Consider the following 23,070-nt stretch of genomic DNA (forward strand, 5'->3'; position numbering starts at 1 on the left):
AAGGATAGCATCTATGCAATAACTGACACTTTAGTAATAGTAATAGCCCACTATTCACTTAAAATCACTGCGGCGGCAAGCCAACGTCTACTGCCTGACAAAGAATCTAACAGATAAAAATCAATGAAACATTTCATTACACAGCTGCATCGCATCAGCATCAGCATCGTATCACCAAATCCTAGCTCCCTCCGTCTGTCTATCTATCTATCTAACTTGAACGATTCCTGCACTCACTAGTTTCTGTATTTTGTTCATCACAAGAGGGTTCTTCATGTGATCTTGTGCAGCTTTTGGATTCTCTTGAAAATCAACCAGGACCTGTTAAAACACAACAGCCGGCAGCCAGCCAGCCAGTTACTTGGAGGATGGAGAACCACCCACTACTACGTTATAATTTATATTCACAAATCACCTCAGCCATTTTTATCATACCTGCCTCATTACCGGATCTGTCAAGATATTTTGAATCTCTGGATCCTGCATTGCTTTGGCCTAAAACAAGACAAGAGAGATGCCCAAGTTGCAACCAACTGCTACAACAAACAAGCAAACAATTGCTAAAAAGCAGGCGGTATATATATATCAAACCTGTCTCTCCTTTAGTTCCTCTGGGCTCAAATCGCCGCGGTTAGCCTTGTTTATCTGCTCCATACATCTGCAGAAAGCACAAAAAGATTCAAATCTTAATTATTGAGTCCAAACTGGAAAGCAGTAACAGACAAGAAACATTAACGAAAAATAAGTCAAATATCCTCTCTACCTCTTGACACCATCTAACAATTCCTGGTTCTGAGGATCATGCTTCAAACCTTCCTGATATGTCTCCAATGCTTTCTCATACTCCTTCATAAAAAATTGAACAGCGCCCTTTCTGGTATAACCTTTTGAAAAGGTTGGATCAAGCTCAATACATTTTTCGGCATCTTTGAGTCCCTCAGGCATAGCCCCAAGTTTTGTGTAACTAGCAGCCCTGTTGCTATATACCTGCAAGATTGGCCGCTGTAAATATTCACAACAATCCACAAGTAAATCAATGATTCAGATTTGTGCCAAAGTGTCAAAATACCCTTGGATCCTTTGGATTCCTTTTTATTGCTTCAGTGTAGTGCTTAATAGCTTCAGGATACTTCTGCTCCTTAAAAAATTGATTGCCTACAAGTCACACACCATGCAAAGTTATCAACAAGATTGATGATAGTGGTACATTTGGACTTACTATGGTAAAAACAGACACCCTCAAGACCCCAGTACCTTTCTCTCGCTCCTCATCAGCTATCTGCGGGTTGAAGTACTCTTGTTGCTCTAAATCTTTCTTTGCTTTCTCAGCATCATTAAGCTTCTTGAGTGTATCAGGGTTGCGATGCTCAGTTAGGGCTTTCTGGAAGGCCTCAATTGCAGTTTCATAATCCTTTGAGCACTTGGCCATCTTCACCAAGGCAGATCCCTTTCTGGTCAAGGCCCTCGCAATCATTTTGTAGTCTGATCTCAGTTCCCTCCCTCTTTCAACAGCCTTTTCACAATCCTTAATGCAATCCTCATACTGCAATCACACATCATTGTCATGTAAAGAGCACATACTACAATTGATTTACTGCGTGAAGAACTATTGACATGCTTGCAACCGTTAACAAAAGACAAAAGTTGTAATCATTTTACTCCTTCCAAGAGACGGACTGTTTCAACTTTCTCCCCCTTGCACCCAAGCTATCAGCTGGCAAAATATTTTTTGGTGGGGAAAACAGGCAAGAATTTGAATATCATAATATATATACATACAGGAAATGGGGAAGTGAAGAAACAATTGATAGCAGTTGTATATGGTCACACACTTCCAGTGAACTACCAAGAACCACCATCACCAACCAGGCACCACAATTAATTATAAGTCAAAGAGAGGGCAAGATATATACACAGAGAAACATAGAAGACTATAGAAAGAACCTAATGAATGCTGTCGTGAATCAAGCAAAAAAGAAGATGTCGTCGCTCTCTTTCAGGGAGCAAGATAACGTACAATGAACGGCCTTCAAAACACAAGTAACCCATAAACCTAATCTACCCTGGGTCAGGGAAGATATGCAGATAATCCTTGCGGCCATCAACTTTTTACACGTCCTACAAGTTGCTATTAAACATTTTGCAACTGTCCAGTTGACCAATCTCTAAAGATAACTATTGGTCAAACCATGCACGCATGATAAGTCTCCAGCGTCTGAATTTTCACAAAGGAAAACAGGCGAATCCAGTTACACATGAGGCAACACCAAATTAGTTGTACGAATTAATGTCAGAAGCATTCAAAACAAATTAAAAGAAGCTAGTATAATTTATACTAATGCTTTGTGCGTGCATGGCTAACGAGAAAAACATCCAGAAGGAATGCAGTCCAGTCCATAACAAAATAGCAAAGCAACCAGAAAAAGAAGTAAGGCGTGCGTTGTACCTTGCTCATCTCCAAGTAGACGGCAGCACGATTCGTTAAGAAGGAAATATCCTCATCATCGAGATCAACTGCCTTGGTATAATGCTGTATCGCCATCTCAAAGTCCTTCTTTTTATAGGCTGCATTCCCAGCTTCTTTCTCTTTCTGAGCCTCAGACTTTTTAATCCTCTTCTCCTTCTCCTCTTCGTCAAGCTCCCCTACCTCGGGCTCCGGATCCTTTTCCGGTCTCTTCTCCTCCTTCGGAGCCTCCGCTGCCGGCCTCTTCTTTTCCGGACCTGACGCTGACGGCGGAATACCTTCACCATCCTCAGCTCCCGTTGTCTGGATCTTCAAATTCAACAAAACCCCCAGCGCCTGCATTACCCTTTGATCCTTCATGTGCGAGTTCACATTATTAGGGTTCTTTTGAATATCCTGCATCATTTTCACGAAATCCTGGTGCTGAAGGAACTCCCTGGTGTCAGGATCGCTCGCCAGCTTAACCCACATGTCCGTCCCAAAAGCCTCCCCAAAAGGATTTGGGGCCGGTCCGCCTCGGGACCTCGAGCTCCGAGCCAAAGCAGACTCCGCATCTGCGAGGCCGGACTTGAGGGCCTCGTTGGTGGGATCGATTTGAAGACCCTTGTTGTAGGCGGAAACAGCGTCGCCGTAACTATGGAGGCCCACGTAGGCGGCGCCTAGCCGGGAGTAGCCCTTCCCCCAATCGGGCTTAAGCTCGATGGTCTTGTGGGCGTCGGAAAGAGCTTCAGGGAACTTAGCAAGGGATGCGTAGGCGGCGGATCGATTGGAGTAGAGGACGTGATTGGTGGGAGCCAAGCTGATTGCATCGGTAAAGTGGGCAACGGCATGGTTGAAGTCTCCGGCGGAGAAGGCAGCATTGCCTTTAGCCTTGGCTTCATCCGCCATTAGCGAAAAAATCAAGCTTGACAAAAATTAAAATTAAAAAAAAAAAGATTTTGTTGGGGATGGTAATTGCTATCCTATGGGCGTTCAAGAGAGGCAGGAGAGTCGTGATTCCTGGAGCCTGGGGGGATTGATTTTGATTTCCTTGTGGAAATTTCGGCGGAGGGTGAAGTGGAGTGGAGTGGAGTGGGGAGTATGTATATGAAAAGACGTGTGGATGCGTGATGAATGAATGAATGATCATCGACGATACACAGGTTGCAGGAGTCGAGGTCAAGGGACGCAACTAGTATTATTAATACTACTGACTAGTATTATAATGACAATTTGGAGGGTGAGGGAGGGTGGTCCCATTCCACCAGATCTGTTTGTTCAAAAGCAAAGGGTAGCAGCAGCAGCATTCCTACTAATCCAATTACATTGCATGTTTACAGTGACTTGGGCTGGGTTGGGGGAGCAGCCTTCCATGTTTTACTCCTAATAATATTATAATTAATTCAAAAACATCATTTGATTTGATTTAATAATGTTGATGAGATATATAAGATGATGGCCTAAAAATATTTCAGAAGTTTGGAATGGAATAGTAGTAGAATAGAAGAATGAATGCGGCGAGGAAGGCCAAGAAACATTAAACACAAGGATTAAACTGGTGTTTGATTTTGCTTCAAAGGGAAATGAAAGGGATTATTCATTGAGCAGTACACTCCAAGCCTGATTCAATTCAATTCAACAGTAGTGGAATATACATCATGTATTTTTCATATGCTATGCATTTATATTATATATACATACAACAAACAAACAAAGAAGCACAATAGCACATCCCATCCATACATATACACACACTATAATTAATTTGGTGGATAGAGAAGAGACGAGAAGAGTAGTGTTGTGCTGGTGCTGGTGCTTGGTCAGTCACAGAGGCCGGTGGCGGGATCACAGTAACCATCCCTGTCGAGGAGTTTCTTAGGAGGAGCACTGAGCAGAGGGGATGATGGGGACCCGTATGCATTCCTCTTGCTGTTCCCACACCCCAAGCTTTTCCGGGTGCTCACTCCTGTCACTGGGTTCGTCCCGCTCGCGTACTTGCACAGAGCCTGCAGGTGCAGCATGCACGCACAGTTCATTTCATTTATAATCCAATCCAATCCAATTCAATCAACCCTTCATTCATCATCCACATCTCAATCTCAATCCCATTCCCAACCCCAACCCACCTGTTTCTGAGGAAGGTCGATCACTGCATCGCTAAAATCAGCACCTTCAATGATGGCCCCTCCAAGATCGCTCCGTGTCAGCACCGATCGCACCAGCACAGCATTCCTCAGGTTCGCTTCATTCAGGACCTTCATACCTCAACAAATTAATAACAATATCAATCATATCCATCAATCTTCCTTCCTTCCTTCGATACACAGGACACACACTTGCCAGGACTAATTCAATTATGTATACACATATATAAAGAAGAGGATCATTAACTAAATGTTATACCATACCATTCGGTCCATTAGAGTGTCACTCAAGTCAGCCCCTGCAGATACATATATAGATAGACAGATAGTTATTATATTGGCGGATTGATCGAGCTGAGTTTGATGATTTGGAGAGGTAAAAAAATCAAAATGCACGCACGCACCAGAGAAATTGGCTTTATAGGCTACAGCTTTCTCAAGATATGCACCGTTGAATGTTGAACCACTAAAATCTGACTCCCTCATGTCCGCTGATGTGAAATTTGCTCTTCTGCTCATTGTATTACATACATACATACATTCATAAACCACTCATCTCTCTATGCATCTTGTGTTTTACAGTTAGATAGATTGTGGAATTAATTACCTGAAATTTTCATTCACATGAACTGCTTTCCTGCAATGCATATATATATATATATATATGACAATGATTGGCTCGTTAGACAGCAGCAATCAACATTTCCCACAGTGAATTACTGTATGATTTGATCTGATGATAGAAACTGATAACTGACTTGAGATCTGCTGATCCAAACTGAGCTGCTGATCCGATGCCGAATTCACCTCGCATATCGGCTTCAAATTTATTGAGGTCAGCCAACGCAGGTGTGTTGCAACTGCAAAAGGCAACCAATGCTGCAGCAGCTGCCAACGCTGTTGATATCTCCCTTCTCCACTTCTTTGCTTCTGTGTTTTAAGTAATTAGTATAAGTCAGAGTAAAAAATTCTCACGTATGTCTGTCAGTCAGAGTCTAGAAATCAAGCCTGTGCCTGTGCCTGTGCCGGTTAATCCACAGGATCAGTGTTACGGACGGTTTATACCTTGATTATATATGTATCCTACCCAGTACCCAACCCATCAACCCAGCGACACAACATACATCGGTTTAATTAGTACCTACCGATCATCGAAGAATTAGCTAGTCTGCTTCAATCTTCTTAAAAGAAAATAAAAAAAAAAAAGTAGGAATCGAAAGGGGAGAAAAAGTATTACCTTTATGGTGGATGCAACAAGTAACACACAACAAGGGTTTTGCAGGGGCGTGGAAGGAATTGAGGGTTCTGTCAGGGAGAGGGAGATGGAGAGAAGAGGCCGAGGATAAGGAAGAGATGGATTTTAGAGGGAGCAGCGAGATTGAAGTCAGCGCCATTTTCAGAAAAAATAATAATAATAAGAATGAAGTAAATGAGAAGGGTTGTGGGCTGGTTGTTACATGAACACCGACCGAGCACAGGGAGGGGAAGTAGAGTGAGTCTCTGAACATTACATTACACTCCTCCATTGGATATTGGATACGACTGAGTCTGACCGACTGATTGGAGAGTCCGTTGGTTCGCAGCCACATTTTCTCGGAGATGATGGATGATGTTTGGCTGTGGGCGTGTAACCTAGAAAACGATGTCGTATGTCCAGATGAGATGGGCGTAACATAACAAATACTCTATTAGATTAGATTAAATTAGATGGGAGTATTCAATAGAATAGAATAGATAGATAGCCATGGATACCAGGAGCCAATTCTCTTCTCAGTTCTCACCCCATTTCTGACTGAGTTGGTTACTAACCAGCTGATTCTCATAATCTATGCCACAAGTATACCACAGATAAATAAATCAACCAAACCCTCCAGCTGATTCCATATCACAAAAGTTAAAGTTGAAATAAAACATCCGAACCAGTGAGTGAGTGAGTGAAATAGTTTGAAGTTTGAACACCATTTCAGCTGAGAGACAGAAGAAGTTGAAAGGCCTTGGACATTCTCTGACTTCACGGGTTCCCTAACTATAAAGAAACAAGGGCGGCGGGTGGTCGCAATGGCACCATTTATTTGCAGGAGGCAACAAAAAGGCAATGCAATGCAACGGATGTTTATACATTCGGAGGTGGCCACATCTTCCCAAATAATTCTTCCACACGCTGTGATTGGCTAGCGTAGCCATCCATTCCAGCAGCTAGAAGCTCCACTGCTGCTGGACCCATAGCTGAGGCAAACCCATCTTGCTCCCACTTGACAAGCTGAAAATAATCGAGGAGCACGGTCAAGCACTGACTAAAGGGAGAATAAGTTACACTAATATTAACGCACAACAGTTTCAGATGGATGCATAGCAAGAGATCTACTTTCCACATCTGGTGGTTGATTTGGACCATGACCAAATCAATAAATATTAGCAATATACAATTAAAGAAAGGAACCTCTTCATCCTTAAAATTGTATGCAGCAGCAGATTGTGGGGATAGCCTTCTCATCAGAGAGTACTTCTCATCAGGCGGTGTCACAGAATCCTTCAGAGACTGCAATATTTTCAATGGAGTGATGATGTAATCGATCCTGCAAAAAGCAACTCATTACATTAAGGGAGTTGATACATCTAAATTGGCAACAAGAAAAAATTAATTACGTTAATATAAAAGGGCAAGAGCAATTACCCTAAAAGATTAAATATATCTTGCTTGTTGCGGATTGCTGCAGCCATCAATCTTGATTTATACCCATATTTATGAATGTAGTTATAAGCTTTTGTAACCTGAAAGGACAAGTGCAAACCATGTAAAAGTATCAGAAAATGAAACTCATATATATTCCCACCTTATTAAAATAAACTGATGCTAACTAGAAAAGGAAAAATGAGAACCATATATTTTTCCCAAGACAGATAAAAAAAGTGCTGCTCTGTACTTGAAATGGCATGAGCATTGCACATTTGATACCATATCTTAATGCAGCATACTCATCCATATGTGAATGCATTCATTTGCACAAATTTCCATTTATTTTTTCTTATTAAATGAGTATACAACTGCCAGGCATGTGATGCTATGAAGAGAAACAAATGACACCCAAATGAGGTATTAGATACATATGTTTCAGTTCATTGGACTGACCAAAGCCAATCCAGGATCTTCCCCTCTCCTAAGAGCAGTTTCCAGTTCAGAGTCACCAGTATGGTTGCGTGCCCAATCCTAACAGAGATATAAACCCACATCATACAATCTACACAAAAAGCTTCAGAAATGCATAATAGTATCACAGATTAAATACCCTTAGACGACCAACAAAAATTTGAATAACAGAAGCACCAGCTTGAGCAGCAGCTGCAGCCTGACAAAAACTGTCAATACATTGAAAAGATGGCCTTAGATATTTCAGAAATCTCATAGTGACCAACACTGGAATATAGGGGGAAGGGTAAAAATAACAAAGGAAGTCAGAGCTTGCAACGACTACTTAGAAGTAGATCAAGGCATGCATATAACCAAAATGATATAATTTCCATGACCTCCAAGTTTTCCCACAAGTTACCTCAGTGAACAGTTGTATTAACTTCCTCCACTAATAACTGTTATATTCTCCATTCAATCAATCTCATAACCCCCAAGATTAATATGCCATGTCATACCTATAGACAAAAGTCATGTGTGTCTGTATGCCTTCAGATTCCAATATCCTTGATGCTTCAATGCCCTGGAAAGTAAGGCAATGAATGAATAAAAAGTAATTAAATTGGGGAGAATTATGAGTTTGAAGAGTGAGGCGAAGCACACTATATCTACAATGGATTTTGACACTAACTTGCCAAGTTGAAGGGATTTTAAACAATAATCTCTCCGGGGGTACGCCAATTTCATGATACAGTTTCAAAAGGTCATGCACCTGCAAATCAAAATCAATGCTAATTGATGAAAATTGCAGCATTTAAAAGGGGCATAACATATGTATTATTCCAATATAATGCAATTCAATCTGATCAGAAAAAACACTATAGAATAGAATCAACCTCTATTAGAAACTTCCAATAATTTCAAGGTCCCGGGTATTTTACACTACAAAGGAATGAGAAAAATAGAAATTGGCAAATCAATATATTATATTCATTTAAGAAAAGGTCACCTTGTGAACAATGGCATGTGTATCATATGCCAGACGAGCATCAACTTCAGTAGAAACGCGGCCAGGCACTAGCTTTGCAAGATCACCTCCAATATTCACCAAAGCCTATTTATCGAAGACAATTGATCACCAAGGATTTGCAGTTACACTGCTTTAACCAAAGAGCAATTTTATATATAAGTTGGTACTATTTGGACTACCTTGTTGAGGAAACAAGAGAGACGATCATCAGATTTTTCTAAGCCATAACACTCTGAATCAGCCAGTGCAGTGTCAACAGCACTCTACAGAAACAGGAAATATCAGTAATTTATTCTCAAATTTGTAAATTTAATCATTCTTGGTAAAACCATCCCTAGTCGAATATCGATTTTTTTTTTCATCTATGTACAAGTAAAATTTACTAAAATGTAAGCACAACATGCAGATGCATCCCAAAGAAACAGAAGCATTGTAAAATGAAGCAATCAAAAGAATATTATTGTTTTCCAGTCAAATACAGACTTGTTTCCCCTGAATAGTACACCTTGGACCAATCTATCTCCTTGAATCCAAAATGCAACAAAGAGCACTGAAAAAGGTACAATCTTTCATCAACCTAGAAGAATTTATAAAGACTTAAGCCCAGTACCCTGAATTTAGTGTCGGGAAGGCTGCAAATACCCAATATTAGAGAGGAGCTAACAGTGGCAGCGGTTGGAGGAAACCTAATGCAAATTACGAGTCAAACGATCATCAGATCAGGAAGCAAAAGACTAAGGATAATCATTAACAGTCATGGAGGAATGAGAGATCCACCTCTCGAAATCATCAAAAACGACAGTGTCCGGAACAATCTCGCTGTAACTCGAAACGGCATCCAATTCCGTGCTCAAACCTATCCTTGTTACGATAAATCATCAAATCCAAAAAATCTAACTTCCCACCAAATATTGAATCAAATCTGCAAAGGAACTATGATTAACCTAATAGAAACAAGTACCAGTGTCAAGCGACGAAGAGAAGTCAGTCGCAGCTCGGACGGAAGGAAAAAACCTCAGAGGCTTAAAAGCTAAGGTCTGCTTCGCGGATCGAACTGCGAACCCCAACTTCTCCTGTAACAATCAATCAAAATTGAAGGGAGCTTGCAGGAAAAAGCAGAATCAAGGAAGGAGGCAATCAATCACAAAGAGGGGTGAGTGCGAGTATTCTTACCTGAGGAGAGGAAGATGAAGAGGATAGTGCGAAGGATAGCGGAGTGTACAAAGTTGCTGACATAGTTTACTTTCAGCTGAATATTGTTTGACGAGTCCTCTCCCCACCCCCAGCATACAAACTTATATACACGGCCACAGCCTATCGGGATTTTGGGATAGGGGCTAAAGGTAACCCGTGCCCTTGACAGCCAAGCCGAAAAGCTACATATGTACACATACAACAATTCAATTCATTTCGTTTCGTAATGCAGTCAGTCAGCAGTAGTGGTAACATTGAAATCAATGTAAACACAACTAGTTATAACAATAATCATAAATAACACACACAACACAGGACCAGACAACTGGATCGATCCGAGTGTACTAAATAGAATTAAGCTGCAGTTGCAGTTTGCAAATGAAATGCCACGTTGATGGTAAGCAGTGTTTTAGAATTTACAAACTCTTCTTTCGCTGCTGCTACTCTACTATGGTCTGGTGCTAACTTAGTTGAATGAAGAAATATTTTTCACATATATACTCTAATAATAATAATAATAATAATAATACTCCAGTAAATACTTAACAGAGTGGAGTGTTTCCAGTAAGAAGGAACCAAGGATGAGTTCGTTATTTAATAAAGAATACAAGAGGCACATGAGCACTACTTTGTTCGATCTTGTTCCAGCTGAATGAGTGAATTAATAAAATGCAATATACAAGTGAGTCAGTCAGTCACTCAGTCAGTCTGTATTTCTCTCAACACGGAACTTTACCATCAAAATCAAAATCAAAATCAATCAAGAGGCGAGGCGAGGCGGCCAGATGCTAGCGGCGGCAGCGCCATTGCCAGCCATTTCACGTTGTCTGAGATATGACAACCAGCGAGTCGAGTCGAGTCGGTCGATGATGATCGGGGAGATGAATTACTATTACTACTACAAATATCAGTACTTATTGATGAATTTATCGCAGGCTTCGAATTCCCTGAGGAGGTCATCCTCTCTGAACCCAACCAAGAAGTGAGCGAGGGCTTCAAGAAACGAGGCGGCTTGATACACCGTGGCGGCGCTCAAGACGTCCGCCAGCACGCTCCTCCTCAGCCTGTTGGCGTCCACCACCACGCCCGCCAGCTCCTCCATCACTCTCTCCACCGCCTCCCCCACCGCTGCCTTCATCCCCTCCTTGCTCCCCCCCCACTCCAGGCCCACGTTCGTCACCAGCTTCGCCTGTGCCTCGCGTGCCCGCGCCGCCAGGGCCGGGACCATCAGCCGCAGTCCACACTCAATCTGATCCACCCTACTCGTCAAGGCTTTTCCCGGGCTCCTCCACGTCTTTCCCACGCCCCACCACCCTCCAAGGTATTCCTCCTCCTCTATTTCCGACGCAGGCTCGACTTGGACTTGGACTTGGACTTGGGCTACCTCCTCCTCCTCTTGATCTTCCTTCTGATCATCCACCATCTCATTGTTATCCTCTCCTTCTGCTTCTGCTTCTTCTACATCCTCTTCTTCTTCGTCTTCTTCTTGGTCGTCCAAGAACGATCGGAGGAGGTTTGTGAATAGGTAGGGGTGGAGGTCGCCCAGCCATAGGAAGGGCTTCTCCAGGGAATTGCGCCACTCCGGGTAGAGGCACTGAGCGACGTCGGCGGCGGCGGCGTGGTCGAGGGCCTCGTAGTAGGTTAGGAAGTGGTTGTGCATGACTTCGACGTGGGTGGAGAGGAGCGCGGGGGATGTGGAGAGGGATGAGAGGACGCGGCGGAGCTGGGGAAGGAGGGCGGTGGTGAGAGCGGCCAGCCAGTCGTTGTAGAAGTCGGCGAAAGGCTTATCGCCCGGCGCCGTCGCGGCTGCCGTTTTCTTGCGACCAAAGAGGGCGGACTTGAACATCTTTGGGAAAGATGATGATGATGATGATGGTGATGATTTTCTTGAAATTGGTTGGCAGAGGGAACGAGAGGGGGTGGGGTTGTGATTCTGTCGTTGTGTACAAACGAAACAATATATATTGGAGGGGGAGTCTTCTAGAATCTAGATGGAACTGATATCATACAGTCAGTCAGTCAGTCTGTATAGAGACGGAGACGAGAGAGGAGGGGATATGTATTTCGACGAGGAGCAGGAGCTAGATCTGCACCCTTCATTTATTTCAGCGCAAAAGAACGAACGGCGTGGATGAGCTCATCTTTGAATCAATAAAAATAAATAATTTATTTAATTATATACATATTTATTTACCATACCAAACTCAGGTCCGCCTTCGCCGGCCTTTTCCAATTTCCCCTACCCTAACGGTGCCATCCGATGATCCCTTTCTTCCCTTCTTCCACCGTCTCGCATTTGCCCTCCGCCGCATCTGAGCACGATCGCCGCCGCCTCCATGCTACTCCGGCTACCCGCAGCCCTAACTGTCCTTCTCACAATCTCCGCGGCCGCCCTTGTCGTTACATCTGCAGAATCCGACCTCGAATCGGACTGTGCCAATAGATGGATCCACATCCGGCATCTCCCCCCTAAATTCAACCGCAATCTCCTTGCCAATTGCTCCGAGTACCCCGTCTTTGGCGATTTCTGCCCCTACATCTCCAACCACGGACTCGGCCAGAAGACTCACAATTCCACGCACAGCTGGTACAGGACCGATCCTTTTATGCTCGAGCTTATTTTCCACCGCCGTATGCTCGAGTACCCTTGTCTCACCTCCGACCCGAAACAAGCAAACGCCATCTTCGTTCCTTATTACGGTGGAATCGACAGTCTGAAATACCTCTTTGGTCCGGAAGTTAATTCCAGTTTCAACCATGGATTAGATTTGTATCACTATCTGGCACACTTGGACGCGCCTTCGATTTGGAGAAAAAACTTTGGGCATGACCATTTCCTGGTGATGGCCCGGCCTGCTTGGGATTTCAACCAGCCATCGACGAATGATCCACCAATCTTCGGCACTTCGTTTCTCCAAGTTCCCGAATTTTTCAATGTGACTGTTCTGACATTAGAGGCCCGGGCGTACCCCTATCAAGAGCAGGCGATTCCGTATCCGACGTCGTTTCACCCCCCAAACCTGGGTTTCTTCGATTCGTGGGTGAACCGGGTGAGGAAGTCGAGGAGGAGCGCACTAATGCTATTCGCTGGTGGGGGTGGGATTTCTGCTAATCCCAACGTCCGAAGGAGCATCAGGCTTGAATGCGATAGCGTGAGCAACATGAGTGCCAATGGAACGGGATACGGCAAATTTTGTCACTTGGTGGATTGTTCGAATGGGATATGCGAGCACGATCCGATCAGGTATATGAAGCCAATGCTGCAGGCTAGTTTCTGCTTGCAGCCTCCGGGGGATAATCCGACGAGGCGATCCACCTTCGACGCCATTCTTGCGGGTTGCATACCGGTATTCTTTGAGGAGTTGTCTGCAAAGAAGCAGTATGGGTGGCACCTGGCGGAGGACAAGTATAATGAGTTTTCAGTGTACATCCCCAAGGAGGATGTGGTGTTCAAGGGGTTGAAGATAATGGATGTGTTGATGGGGGTACCGAGGGCGGAGGTGAGGAGGAAAAGGGAGAAGATTTTGGAGATGATGCCAAGGATCATATACAGGAAGCATGGGAGTTGGTTGGGGTTGAGGAGCAAGAAGGATGCATTTGATATTGCAGTCGAGGGGGCTCTGCGGAGGATCAAATCGAGACTTGAAGAAGAAGGAGAAGAGATTTCAGGGAACGGGGGAGTGGGATTATTATGAACTGCTGCTTGCCTGCCTGCTATTTTTGATGTTTTATCGTTATTGTTATGGATGTAATTTGTAAAATATAGCTAGCTAGCCAGCCAGCGTGCTCTATTTGTTCTTGGTTTCTTCCTATGAATTTTGGAACCAACAAACTCCTCTGTTGTTTCTGCATTGCCACTAGATAATACAAATGCCCTTGCTCCAAGGGATCGGAGAATGGATATTCAAAACGCGTCTGGTGGGATGATCCTAAATGGGTGGATGGTTGGAATGAATGGATGAATCGGGTATGTGAAATGTGGTAAAGAGAATGCATTTACTTTACAACAATGGAAAAGAAACAAATATAAAACAGGAACATTCACCATTGCATCAAGTGAGATGCCCGAAATGAACATGCTTGTGTCTTTTGAAATATACCAGTCAGTCAGTCAGTCAGTCAGTGTGTATACTTGATAGAACGCATGCCAAAACTAATCATGATAATTATATACATGAATAAAAAAATCAATGACCTATAGCTTGCCTTGTCCATTTATAACGAAGACATATGAAATTGAACTTGAACCTTTAAAAAATCTGATTTTGTTGCCGTTTCTTCTCCATTGATTTGGACAGGACAGACAACAATCGTTAATTGTTCCTATGTTTGTAAGACAATTTCATATAATAATTGAAAAGAAGAAGCTTATCATTAATTTTGAATATAGTTTGTTGCAGCAATGCGTCAACACAGCGTGCGTGCCATCGATCCATTCTTAATTAGTTACTAATATTTGATTTGTATTGTAATTTGTAAGTGTAAGCAGCCCCCTTCTCTCCTCTCCTCTTCTCCCCTCTTCCGTGGGTAAGGTCTAACATGAAGAATACCTGAAGTCAATATCAATTAGATATGTATGTGTAATTGCAATAGTTATTTTGTTTTATTTTAGGAATGGTGGTCTGTCTACAGATTATCGTATTAAACAAACGATATGCATCTCCTCCAAATTCCAATGGACTTAAGAATGACAATAGTAGTAGTTGTGGTAGTAGTAGTAGTAGTAGTTAGCAGGAGAGAGAGAGAGAGAGAGAGAGAGAGAGAGAGAGAGAGAGTTGAGGGGCGACGTGTAATATAAACCCGAGAGAGAGAGAGAGAGAGAGAGAGAGTTGAGGGGCGACGTGTAATATAAACCCAAGTGGGGCATATATCATACGGTAGAAATAGAATCACCCCCCACAGATTTGATTTTATATACTGCATATGTGACATGTGAGAGGGAGAGGGAGAGGGAGGGGGAGAGGGGGAGAGATCCTTTCATTTTTGGTTGCCCAATTGGTCCCTCGGCTTCCTCACAGTCTTTAATCTGTGTTTCGATTATTTTCTCTCTCTCCCCTCTCTCACTCTGTAATATCAAATCTTTGGCTACTTTGTCCCTGTCCCTGTCTCTTTCTCGATCTCTCGACGTTCGCCTTGTGTGTTTTTGAGGCAAACCGTTTCTTTTTTTTTTTTTTTCAATATGGCTTAGGATCTCCACTACATACGGCGTGTTTGCTGCAATCCCATTTCTCACTCTTCCAATCCAGATCGCGGTACCTTCCCTTCCTCGCGCTTCTGGTTAGTTACCGCTCTCTCGTTTTATCTCTCACCTTTTGCCTTCTCTGCAAACTCCTCTTCTTGTTTCTTCTTTCTCCTTTTCATTTTTTGTTATTGAAAAAGTTCAGTGCCCAGCTTAAAGATTACAGACAATAATTTGTTTCTCATTAACTGGACTGGACTGCATGATGAGGTGTGGAAAATTTTAGATTTTTGTTTGCGTGTTCCGCTGGAATAAATCTGTTGGTGCTCGGTTAGTTGTGTGTGTGTGTGTTTCTTTTTTTGCATCCATCTTTCAGATACGGGTACCTAGAAAGCAGAATCCGAGGAAACTAATGCGAGAAAATAGGCGTTGAATTATGCATTGCATTTTCTAATATTCCAGCCAAACACAGCCTTAACGCAACTTGCATGTCTGTTTTTTTCTGGTGTTTATTCTTTATTGCCGCATCTATATATTACTTTGACTTATTTATTTATTTGTTAGTTGCAGTTGTAGTTGTAGTGGTGGTGGACAAAGAACAAAGCTTGTTTGGCAATACAGTAAAGGCAGTGCCTCAATCCAATCTCTTTTCTTCTTGATTAGTGGTCTCTGCTTTTACTTCTTAGTGGGTTTATATCTGTTAGCGCATGCTTAACTGTACAATAGAAGATATACCAGATCAAGAATTTGGAAATTTATGAAAGAAAGATCCTGCTACCTACAAACACACCGCCGCTGCTAGATCTTGCGTGAATTAGAAGGCCTGCTAGCCTGGTGGCAATAGTGGCCCTGCCCATCCTCATTTTTTGCTGCAAGGTTGAAATTTCTGTGTACGTTGTACTGAAGAGCAGATCATCTTTGATATTACAGAATTCCTACAACACGATTGTTTGTTAGTTGTTACTAGCAGCATTGCTCTGAGTGCATCCTACGCTTTCAAATTGACTATAGGGATTGAGAGGTAGTTCCACACCAATTTCTTTTTGGTGAAAGTTTATACTTGTCTTCCTCCACCTCCAATCAAATCATCTACTGTAAAATTTGCTCTTACCCCGCAGGGAGGTGATATTTTTGTGTGATGCTAGTTGCAAACCTCCCGTACTTGGCTGTTTGTCATTTAATATTTAATTTGTTCGCTTTCTGTGTGTACATGCCATCTACGATTACTGTTGATTTACCTAGCTAACTTTGATATAAAATCTATCTATGTTTTTTCAGCTTGAGGATGCAGAATTAGAAGATCGATATGAGAACAGGATGTTGATAGGCAGTGATTGTGAACTAAGTTTGGCTCTAGGACACGATGATTCGTCGCGAAAGGCTCTATCAGAAATCATGCTCAAGCAAGAGGAGATCTTCAGAAAGCAGGTGCTTCTAAAATGTCTTGTTGTAGTCTGATGATCAATATTTGATTGGTCTTGCTGTAATTTTCGAAGCGCTTTTGGCTTTTCTTAAATTCTTACTTTACTCTCTGTACTAATTAATTCAGGTCCTTGAACTCCATCAATTGTATCAAACTCAGAAGATACTGATGAAGGAGGTGGAAATGAAAGTGGACTGTGGTGAAAATTCACATGCATTTTCCGGTCCTTTCTCAAACCACTTGAAATGTGAATACACAGTGGCAGAGAAGAAATTGGGTGAAGACTGGAGGACATCTATGTCTAACCAGCTAAGACCGCTGGATCTTCAACTTTCTGCCCGTCACTCCACTAATAAGGTTGAAGAGCTTTCCCCCCGATTCCGAAACTATGGTTGTGTAGCTTCCAGAATTTCTTCCACACTGAAGTATGAAGTCTGTGTTGATAAAGTTTCATATATGGAGGGCCTTGCGCTCTCGCTGGGAGCACATTCACATTCACTTACTAATCAAAATCGAAGCAGCAAGGATGATAGTGTTTGCCCTCAGTCCCGACCTGCTACTGGATATGCTGTTCATGCCATGGCTGCTAGTGGAAAATGTGATGCTTCTGGAAAGATTTTTGAATCCTCTCTTGTGACTAATGGAGGACAGAAACTTGAGGAAAACAATGGTGGCATTGGTTGCCAAAATGAAAATACATCAGTGAAGAGAAATCTATTTGCTTCCTGTGAGTTTGAACAGCTGGACCTCAACAAGCCCATTTCTGAAGAATCATCTGATCACTGGGGGGTGCCCCTTCTCAATTCATCAAAGGTTAGCTCCATGGATACGCTGCATGATGCTGGCAGCTTGCACGGCGAAAGCACATGTTTGAATGATCATGACTCGAACAAACCAGCAAATGATAGTTTGAATGAGCTTTCAAGGTTGGACCAGAAAGATGCAGCAAATTCAATGTTGACAATCACTTTTCCAGACAAATGTAGGTGTGAAGGCAAAGAGAAAGACGCTCCTGGAAGTGCATTGGCCACCAAAGATGTTGGCTCTATTTGTAGATCTCCTTTGGAGAGTGCAGACTATGTCAGGTTTCCAGGGAAATTCAAGCACAAAACTGTAGGATGTAAAGAAGGCAAAACCTTCCAGAAGAGATTCACCTCTGAAATAGAAATACATGATAGCAGGGATAAGGAAGACAAGCTACATCTGAGTAACTCAAGTCAGGAACTGGTTGAAGCCACAGATAGCAGCAATAAATCTCCTGTCTCATGCAAATCTTGTATCGTGGATGATGAGTCAAGCAGCAGTAAGACAGGGCGGTGTGGAACTGATATGCTGTATTCAGACCATTCTCTAGTACAGCAGAATGTTGAGCCGACTGTAGGAGTGAAAGATGGAGCTTGCGGACAAGAGAAACTGGACGTGATGATGGTTAGACAGGGGGCTCTGTCCCTAATATGTCTTTCCACCAAAAGCAAAGAGCAAGCTCCCGTGTGCACTGGCATTTTTAAGGAAGTTGAGAAGGAGGTGGTGCAAAGTTCGTCTGAATCATACGAATCGCTTGTTTTAAAGCAACAGGATTGCAGCGGAGGCGAGTATTGTGTGTCATCGACTGCATTAGAAGCAACAAGCTGGAATGAGGAGGAGAAGGAGGAGTGCGGAGTGAAGGTGAGGCGCGGGAGGAGAATGAAAGACTTCCGGAAGGAGGTTCTACCTTGCTTGTCGTCCCTGTCCAGACAGGAGATAAATGAAGATATAAAAATCTTGGAACTTGCCTGGCGATCTAGGCTTAGAGAAAGAGAAGGCAATAAGTTCAAATCAAAGAATAACAATAACAAAGGCAGAGGAGGAGGATGCTTTTCGGCTGTGCCTGTGAGAAGTAGGAAGTCGACGTTGAGGCAAGTACACAGAAGCAGAAGAAGAAGGAGATGCTACTCTTGAAGGGTTGATTTCTTTTGTTTGTTTGTTATAGATGAGGGAGGAGGAATGAATCAATCCAAGGATTGATTTTAGAAATTTTCATGGACATTTGTTTGTTGAGTATTAGTATTTATTATGGACGATTGCGAAAGAGAGGGGCTGGGTGGGTAAGAAAGCTTCCTAGTTCCTCGCTCCTCCTCCTCCTCCATATATCATCATCACCTGAAAGCCATAACATACTACTACTCCACATTGCTGAGACTGGGAGTATTAGTTAATTACTACTCCCTATTCTCATCTCAATTCTCAGGTAATCAATCAATTAATTAATCTAGCTAGCTAGCCGGAAGGATACATTCAAATCAGCTGAGCTGACTCCTCTCCTCACTGATTACGTCTTTGTTTCTAACCTTGCCTTTTTCTTTCTTTCTTTCTTTCTTTCTTTCTTTCAAGTAGTAAATACCAAGTTGCTGCATTTCATTCTGCTGTTTGTTTCTCAGAGAGAGAGAGAGAGAGAGAGAGAGAGAGAGATGTTTCTACCTGTCTCCCTCCTCCTCCTCCTCCTTTCTTCTTCTTCTTCTTGAATTCGCCTTGTTATTATTTTCACGCATATAGGCTGGCTATTATCAAGCCAACCAAGTTTGAAATCAGTCCCGCATTCAATTTTTTTAAATAGCCCCGATACCACTGACTTATTATATCATTTTGGTTTCTTTCTTTAATTTCAATTCATTTGTATGAATGATACATAGAAATCCAAGCCAAACATATATCCGAAAATAATAAGTAAATTACAAAAATCAATTAGTGTATTTATTTACCAAAGATGTCTAGGTATACATACAGACTGAGTGAGAGAAGAATGGAAATACGGAGATGCACATACTGAATAATGATTGATTAATTACAAGCTACTACAAAGCAGCTAAGCCAAGCTAGCCGGAAAGCAGCAGCATTTATCAACCCAATTCTTCTCTGCGGATGACATGAGATACTTAATTACAAAGCTGGCAGATAAAAAATTTAATTAAAAAAAAAACAAAGAAGCAAACTGCGAATGCGAATGGTTGGCCACCCGCAACGCAACACAATACAATTAACCAACCTATTACTACAATTTACAACAGAATACTTATTAATAATATACTAGTATAATTTCGGAAGGTGAGAAGAAAATTGGAGTTGATAAATGCGATAATGCCGTAATACTGTTGTAGTAGTAGTAGTAGTATATAAGATCTATGTATGCATGTTTGAATGTCTGTCCGTGTACGTGGGTTTCATTTGCTTGCTGCACTAGAATTTGTTGTAGATGATAAGGAAGCAGGGTAATAGGGCACGTGTGTCAAAGACGTACACATCTTCTTCTTCCCCGGTGGTCCCGGTTCCACTTCCACCACCGGCTATGACCCGGCAGACCAGCATGGCCCTCCTTCCACATCCGCCGCCGGCCTTGTCGTGCGCCACACCGCTCCCGGAGTAAGTGCATACACCCGCACCCTTGCCGCTCTGGAATCCCATTCCCCAACCGCCGTTCTCACAGCACACTACTCCGCCCCCGCCGGTGGCACCAAGGCAGTAAAATCTCAGCACCTCATGCCCATCGGCGATGCACCGGGCGTGGGCGTGGGAGTGGTCCCGGTCCCCGGCACTCCTGGCCCTGTCCTTGACTATCTCCCGATACTCCTCGAAGCGGGTGAGAGTCCGGGTCAAGTTCTGGACCTTGAAGACCATCTCGACCCGGCCCGAGAAGGCCTTCTCTGACCCTGACCCTGACCCCCAGCCGGAGCGGAATATTATCTCAACGACATTGCGCGAAGGGTGGCCTTCAGGGAGCTCCGCCAGGGACGGGGAGCTGCTTGCGGCGCCGGTGAAGCGTGTGATGATGGCGGGCTGGGGCTGGGGCTTGCTGCTGGCATTAGGGCGCTTGGACGGCGGAATATGGTGCTCGGGCTTGGAGCTGCGGCGCCTGCTGGCAGTTGTTGTACTGGTTTCAACAATTATATCTTTGAGATTCTGGACGCTTCGGCAGCTGGAACTATAGGAGAAAGAAGAAGAAGAAGAAGAAGAAGAGTAGTGGGAGTTGGAGGACGTGTCTAGGAAAGAATGGGAATGGTGGATTAATTTGACGTTGGGACGGCGGCGGCGGCGGCCGTGGTGATCAACGACGTCGTCTAAAGCCTTTGACTTGGAGTTGCAGTGCAAAGACGACCTTACCCACCCAATTGCCATGACACTGCTACTTGTACACCTTACCTTACCTTACCTGGAATTGAAACAAACAACTAGTCAATCAATCAATCCTTCACCTCCCTCCCTCCCTCCCTCCTTAATTGATTTTCTTCAGGTTGGCTGGCTGGCTGAGACACGATTATGAATATATGAATATGCATATGCATACGAATGGGAGTGCAATTAAGGAAATTGGTATAATGAATTAGTTACTGTGCATTTGGGGGGTGGGGGAGAGAGACATAAGGGAATGGAGAAGACATGGGCCGGGCGTGACGGAGGAAGAGGGAGAGATAATATGACAGTGCAGTTGGGAGGGAGGGAGGGAGAGGTTATATTAAAATGAAACGGGCAAGGCACACTTGTCTTCTTTTCTCTGATATAGAGAGAGGCCTTCTTCTCTCAGTGAGAGATTACTAAAATGCCCTCAGTGTCAGTGTCAGTGTGTAAATGATCCCTCCCCTCCCTCCCTCCTGAGCACCTAGGTTGTAGTAATTATCTCCATTCTATTCCATTGCATGATACTTGTTGCAGTTATGATGATCGATAACCCCCAAGCTATTTATTATATATGTTTGTGTATTAGTCAAAGTGAGTGAGTGAATGATAATATATATTACTATTACTATTACTATTAGGATACGATGGATGGATGCCAACCAAATATTCCTTCCTACACATTATAATTAATTATACATATCGCCAAGACTTTCAAGTTCACATGTATATGATTTTATTTTATTTTTTTATTTTAATTATTATATTAGAATAGTAAGATGTATGTTTGCAGGGATAATTACCATACATAAATTATTTAACTATTAATATATGTGATAATTAAATTGTAGGCCTGAGAATGTTGTTGTTGTTGTTGACGCACATTGATTAATTAATTAAGCAATTATATATAACATTCACTCTGCGTAGTGGCAGGCAGTCAACCAAGACACGAATTAATTAATTAATTAATTAATTAAAGCTCTAAGGATGATTGATGTAAATTAGTTGTACACATAATAATAATAATAATAATAATAATAATAATAATAATTCATATAACTCTGACTGACCCTGACCCCACTCAATCTGATAATTCTTATATAATTAATTAATTCATGGTGGCTCAACAATACTTGTACAAAACCATTCCATTTCAATATATATATATATATATATAGTACGTAGTAAAGTAGTACTTTATATATTATTATTAATTAATGTTTGTTTGGTTGGTACGTTCAATTAATTAATCATGCATTCTAGTTTGTTGGTAATGACTTTTCGTTGATTTGTTTCTTTAATTTGTAGTATTAATTTGTTAGATTTGAAACATAAATAAGTGAAATTACGTATAGACGAGAGGAGAGGGGAGGTGAATTGTGCTTATTGTGATTTGTGAGATGAGATATATATATATATATATATTAATTAATTAAAGAGAGAACATGCATGGAATCTAATTATCATTGTGATCAAGATCATCTATTAATTAATTAATTAATTAATGATACTATATACAAGCTAATTAATTAAGAGGAGATGGAGATGGAGATGGAGGCGAGGTTGGAATATTCCTGCGTGGAGGTAATTAATTGAAAAGTGTTCATTAAGGCATGCAAATGATGCCTGGAGAGTATGTGGTATCTTCTTCTTCTTCTTCTTCTTCTTCTTCTTCTTCTTCTTCTTCTTCTTCTTCTTCTTTCTCTGGTCTGCTTTAACGAATTGAATGCCAATTGGCAATTGCAATTGCAATGCTGCAGCAGCCTTAGCCTTAGCCTCAGCCTCAGCCTCTGCCTCCTCTCTCCATCTCCATACTTACGTAGTTCATTCTGTTTTAATAACTAACTCCAAATATTCCTTCTTTATACACATCATACCATACCATACCATCTCAGAATTAACATCAGATCAGAATAGTTGGAACGCCAATCAAAGTTGCTGCTAGCTGATTCCATCCCCAACCTATAAGCTACCTAGCCATGCAGCTGGTCATATATATACTATATTACACTAGTATTTTATGTCATCTCATCATTTCTATATCCATTTGCATTTGCATTAGTAATAATATAATCATTATTCATTGATGCATGCGCCACACAACTTAGTCTGTTTGTTTCTTTGTTTGGGATTTTGGATTTTAAGTTGGGATTTGAATACTCAAAATTTTGAAATTCAATAGTGGTATGATGTGATATAAATAAGTGTTTGAATATAAAATTGATTTTTAGTATAATATAAAAAATAAAAAATAGGTATTTGATTTGAATGTAAAATTGATTTTTAGCATAATATAAGTGTTTGCTAATGTTGCTTTATGATTCATTTGTATTTTGTTTTAGGGGATATACTATTATTATTATTATTAATTGAATCCTTTC

The 23,070-nt window shown here is 42.1% G+C and overlaps 7 protein-coding genes across 10 annotated transcripts; 2 read left to right on the top strand and 5 right to left on the bottom strand.

Moving 5' to 3' along the window:
* Window positions 1–29: 29 nt before the first annotated feature.
* On the bottom strand, window positions 30–3,633 carry LOC127255424 (hsp70-Hsp90 organizing protein 3-like). The gene is made up of 7 exons (XM_051280935.1): window positions 2,447–3,633; window positions 1,255–1,543; window positions 1,070–1,155; window positions 764–987; window positions 592–658; window positions 436–495; window positions 30–321 (listed from the first exon to the last, which is right to left on the bottom strand). Exons 1-7 carry the CDS (start codon window positions 3,350–3,352, stop codon window positions 208–210), a joined length of 1,746 nt encoding a protein of 581 aa, XP_051136892.1. The 5' UTR covers window positions 3,353–3,633; the 3' UTR covers window positions 30–207.
* A 410-nt stretch (window positions 3,634–4,043) lies between these two features.
* On the bottom strand, window positions 4,044–6,650 carry LOC127255435 (thylakoid lumenal protein TL20.3, chloroplastic). Of its 3 annotated transcripts, none has more exons than XM_051280946.1 (9): window positions 6,508–6,650; window positions 6,340–6,413; window positions 5,825–6,219; window positions 5,346–5,517; window positions 5,195–5,224; window positions 4,992–5,098; window positions 4,852–4,886; window positions 4,570–4,698; window positions 4,044–4,449 (listed from the first exon to the last, which is right to left on the bottom strand). In XM_051280946.1, exons 1-9 carry the CDS (start codon window positions 6,547–6,549, stop codon window positions 4,264–4,266), a joined length of 1,170 nt encoding a protein of 389 aa, XP_051136903.1. In that variant the 5' UTR covers window positions 6,550–6,650; the 3' UTR covers window positions 4,044–4,263. The 3 variants fall into 3 exon arrangements, with proteins under 3 accessions (XP_051136903.1, XP_051136904.1, XP_051136906.1); XM_051280947.1 differs by lacking the exons at window positions 6,340–6,413; window positions 6,508–6,650 and adding an exon at window positions 5,602–5,728 and having other exon boundaries at window positions 5,825–5,892; window positions 6,045–6,193; XM_051280949.1 differs by lacking the exons at window positions 6,340–6,413; window positions 6,508–6,650 and adding an exon at window positions 5,602–5,728 and having other exon boundaries at window positions 5,825–5,964.
* On the bottom strand, window positions 6,304–10,087 carry LOC127255434 (uncharacterized). Of its 2 annotated transcripts, XR_007839629.1 has the most exons (14): window positions 9,918–10,087; window positions 9,706–9,817; window positions 9,522–9,600; window positions 9,355–9,430; window positions 8,924–9,007; window positions 8,724–8,828; window positions 8,406–8,486; window positions 8,233–8,297; window positions 7,875–7,944; window positions 7,718–7,795; window positions 7,262–7,359; window positions 7,028–7,163; window positions 6,508–6,847; window positions 6,304–6,413 (listed from the first exon to the last, which is right to left on the bottom strand). XR_007839629.1 is itself a non-coding variant. In XM_051280945.1 (13 exons), exons 1-13 carry the CDS (start codon window positions 9,978–9,980, stop codon window positions 6,701–6,703), a joined length of 1,194 nt encoding a protein of 397 aa, XP_051136902.1. In that variant the 5' UTR covers window positions 9,981–10,087; the 3' UTR covers window positions 6,441–6,700. The 2 variants fall into 2 exon arrangements, 1 of the variants encoding a protein (XP_051136902.1); XM_051280945.1 differs by lacking the exon at window positions 6,304–6,413 and having other exon boundaries at window positions 6,441–6,847.
* An 82-nt stretch (window positions 10,088–10,169) lies between these two features.
* Window positions 10,170–12,245, bottom strand: LOC127255436 (protein INAPERTURATE POLLEN 1 homolog). The gene is made up of 2 exons (XM_051280950.1): window positions 12,138–12,245; window positions 10,170–12,032 (listed from the first exon to the last, which is right to left on the bottom strand). Exon 2 carries the CDS (start codon window positions 11,782–11,784, stop codon window positions 10,846–10,848), a length of 939 nt encoding a protein of 312 aa, XP_051136907.1. The 5' UTR covers window positions 11,785–12,032; window positions 12,138–12,245; the 3' UTR covers window positions 10,170–10,845.
* LOC127255432 (probable xyloglucan galactosyltransferase GT19) lies at window positions 12,142–13,823 on the top strand. Its single transcript, XM_051280944.1, has one exon. The coding sequence runs from the start codon at window positions 12,275–12,277 to the stop codon at window positions 13,631–13,633; it is 1,359 nt and encodes a 452-aa protein (XP_051136901.1). The 5' UTR covers window positions 12,142–12,274; the 3' UTR covers window positions 13,634–13,823.
* Window positions 13,824–15,097: 1,274 nt separating this feature from the next.
* On the top strand, window positions 15,098–19,116 carry LOC127256022 (uncharacterized). Its single transcript, XM_051281856.1, has 4 exons — window positions 15,098–15,215; window positions 15,682–15,743; window positions 16,396–16,545; window positions 16,667–19,116. Exons 3-4 carry the CDS (start codon window positions 16,435–16,437, stop codon window positions 18,476–18,478), a joined length of 1,923 nt encoding a protein of 640 aa, XP_051137813.1. The 5' UTR covers window positions 15,098–15,215; window positions 15,682–15,743; window positions 16,396–16,434; the 3' UTR covers window positions 18,479–19,116.
* Window positions 19,117–19,272: 156 nt separating this feature from the next.
* Window positions 19,273–21,026, bottom strand: LOC127255755 (uncharacterized). Its single transcript, XM_051281474.1, has one exon. It carries the CDS (start codon window positions 20,687–20,689, stop codon window positions 19,754–19,756), a length of 936 nt encoding a protein of 311 aa, XP_051137431.1. The 5' UTR covers window positions 20,690–21,026; the 3' UTR covers window positions 19,273–19,753.
* Between the last annotated feature and the right edge of the window lie 2,044 nt (window positions 21,027–23,070).

This window comes from Andrographis paniculata, unplaced genomic scaffold (assembly GCF_009805555.1).
Source record: "Andrographis paniculata isolate CXL003 unplaced genomic scaffold, ASM980555v1 Contig54END, whole genome shotgun sequence".
NCBI classification, from domain to species: domain Eukaryota; kingdom Viridiplantae; phylum Streptophyta; class Magnoliopsida; order Lamiales; family Acanthaceae; genus Andrographis; species Andrographis paniculata.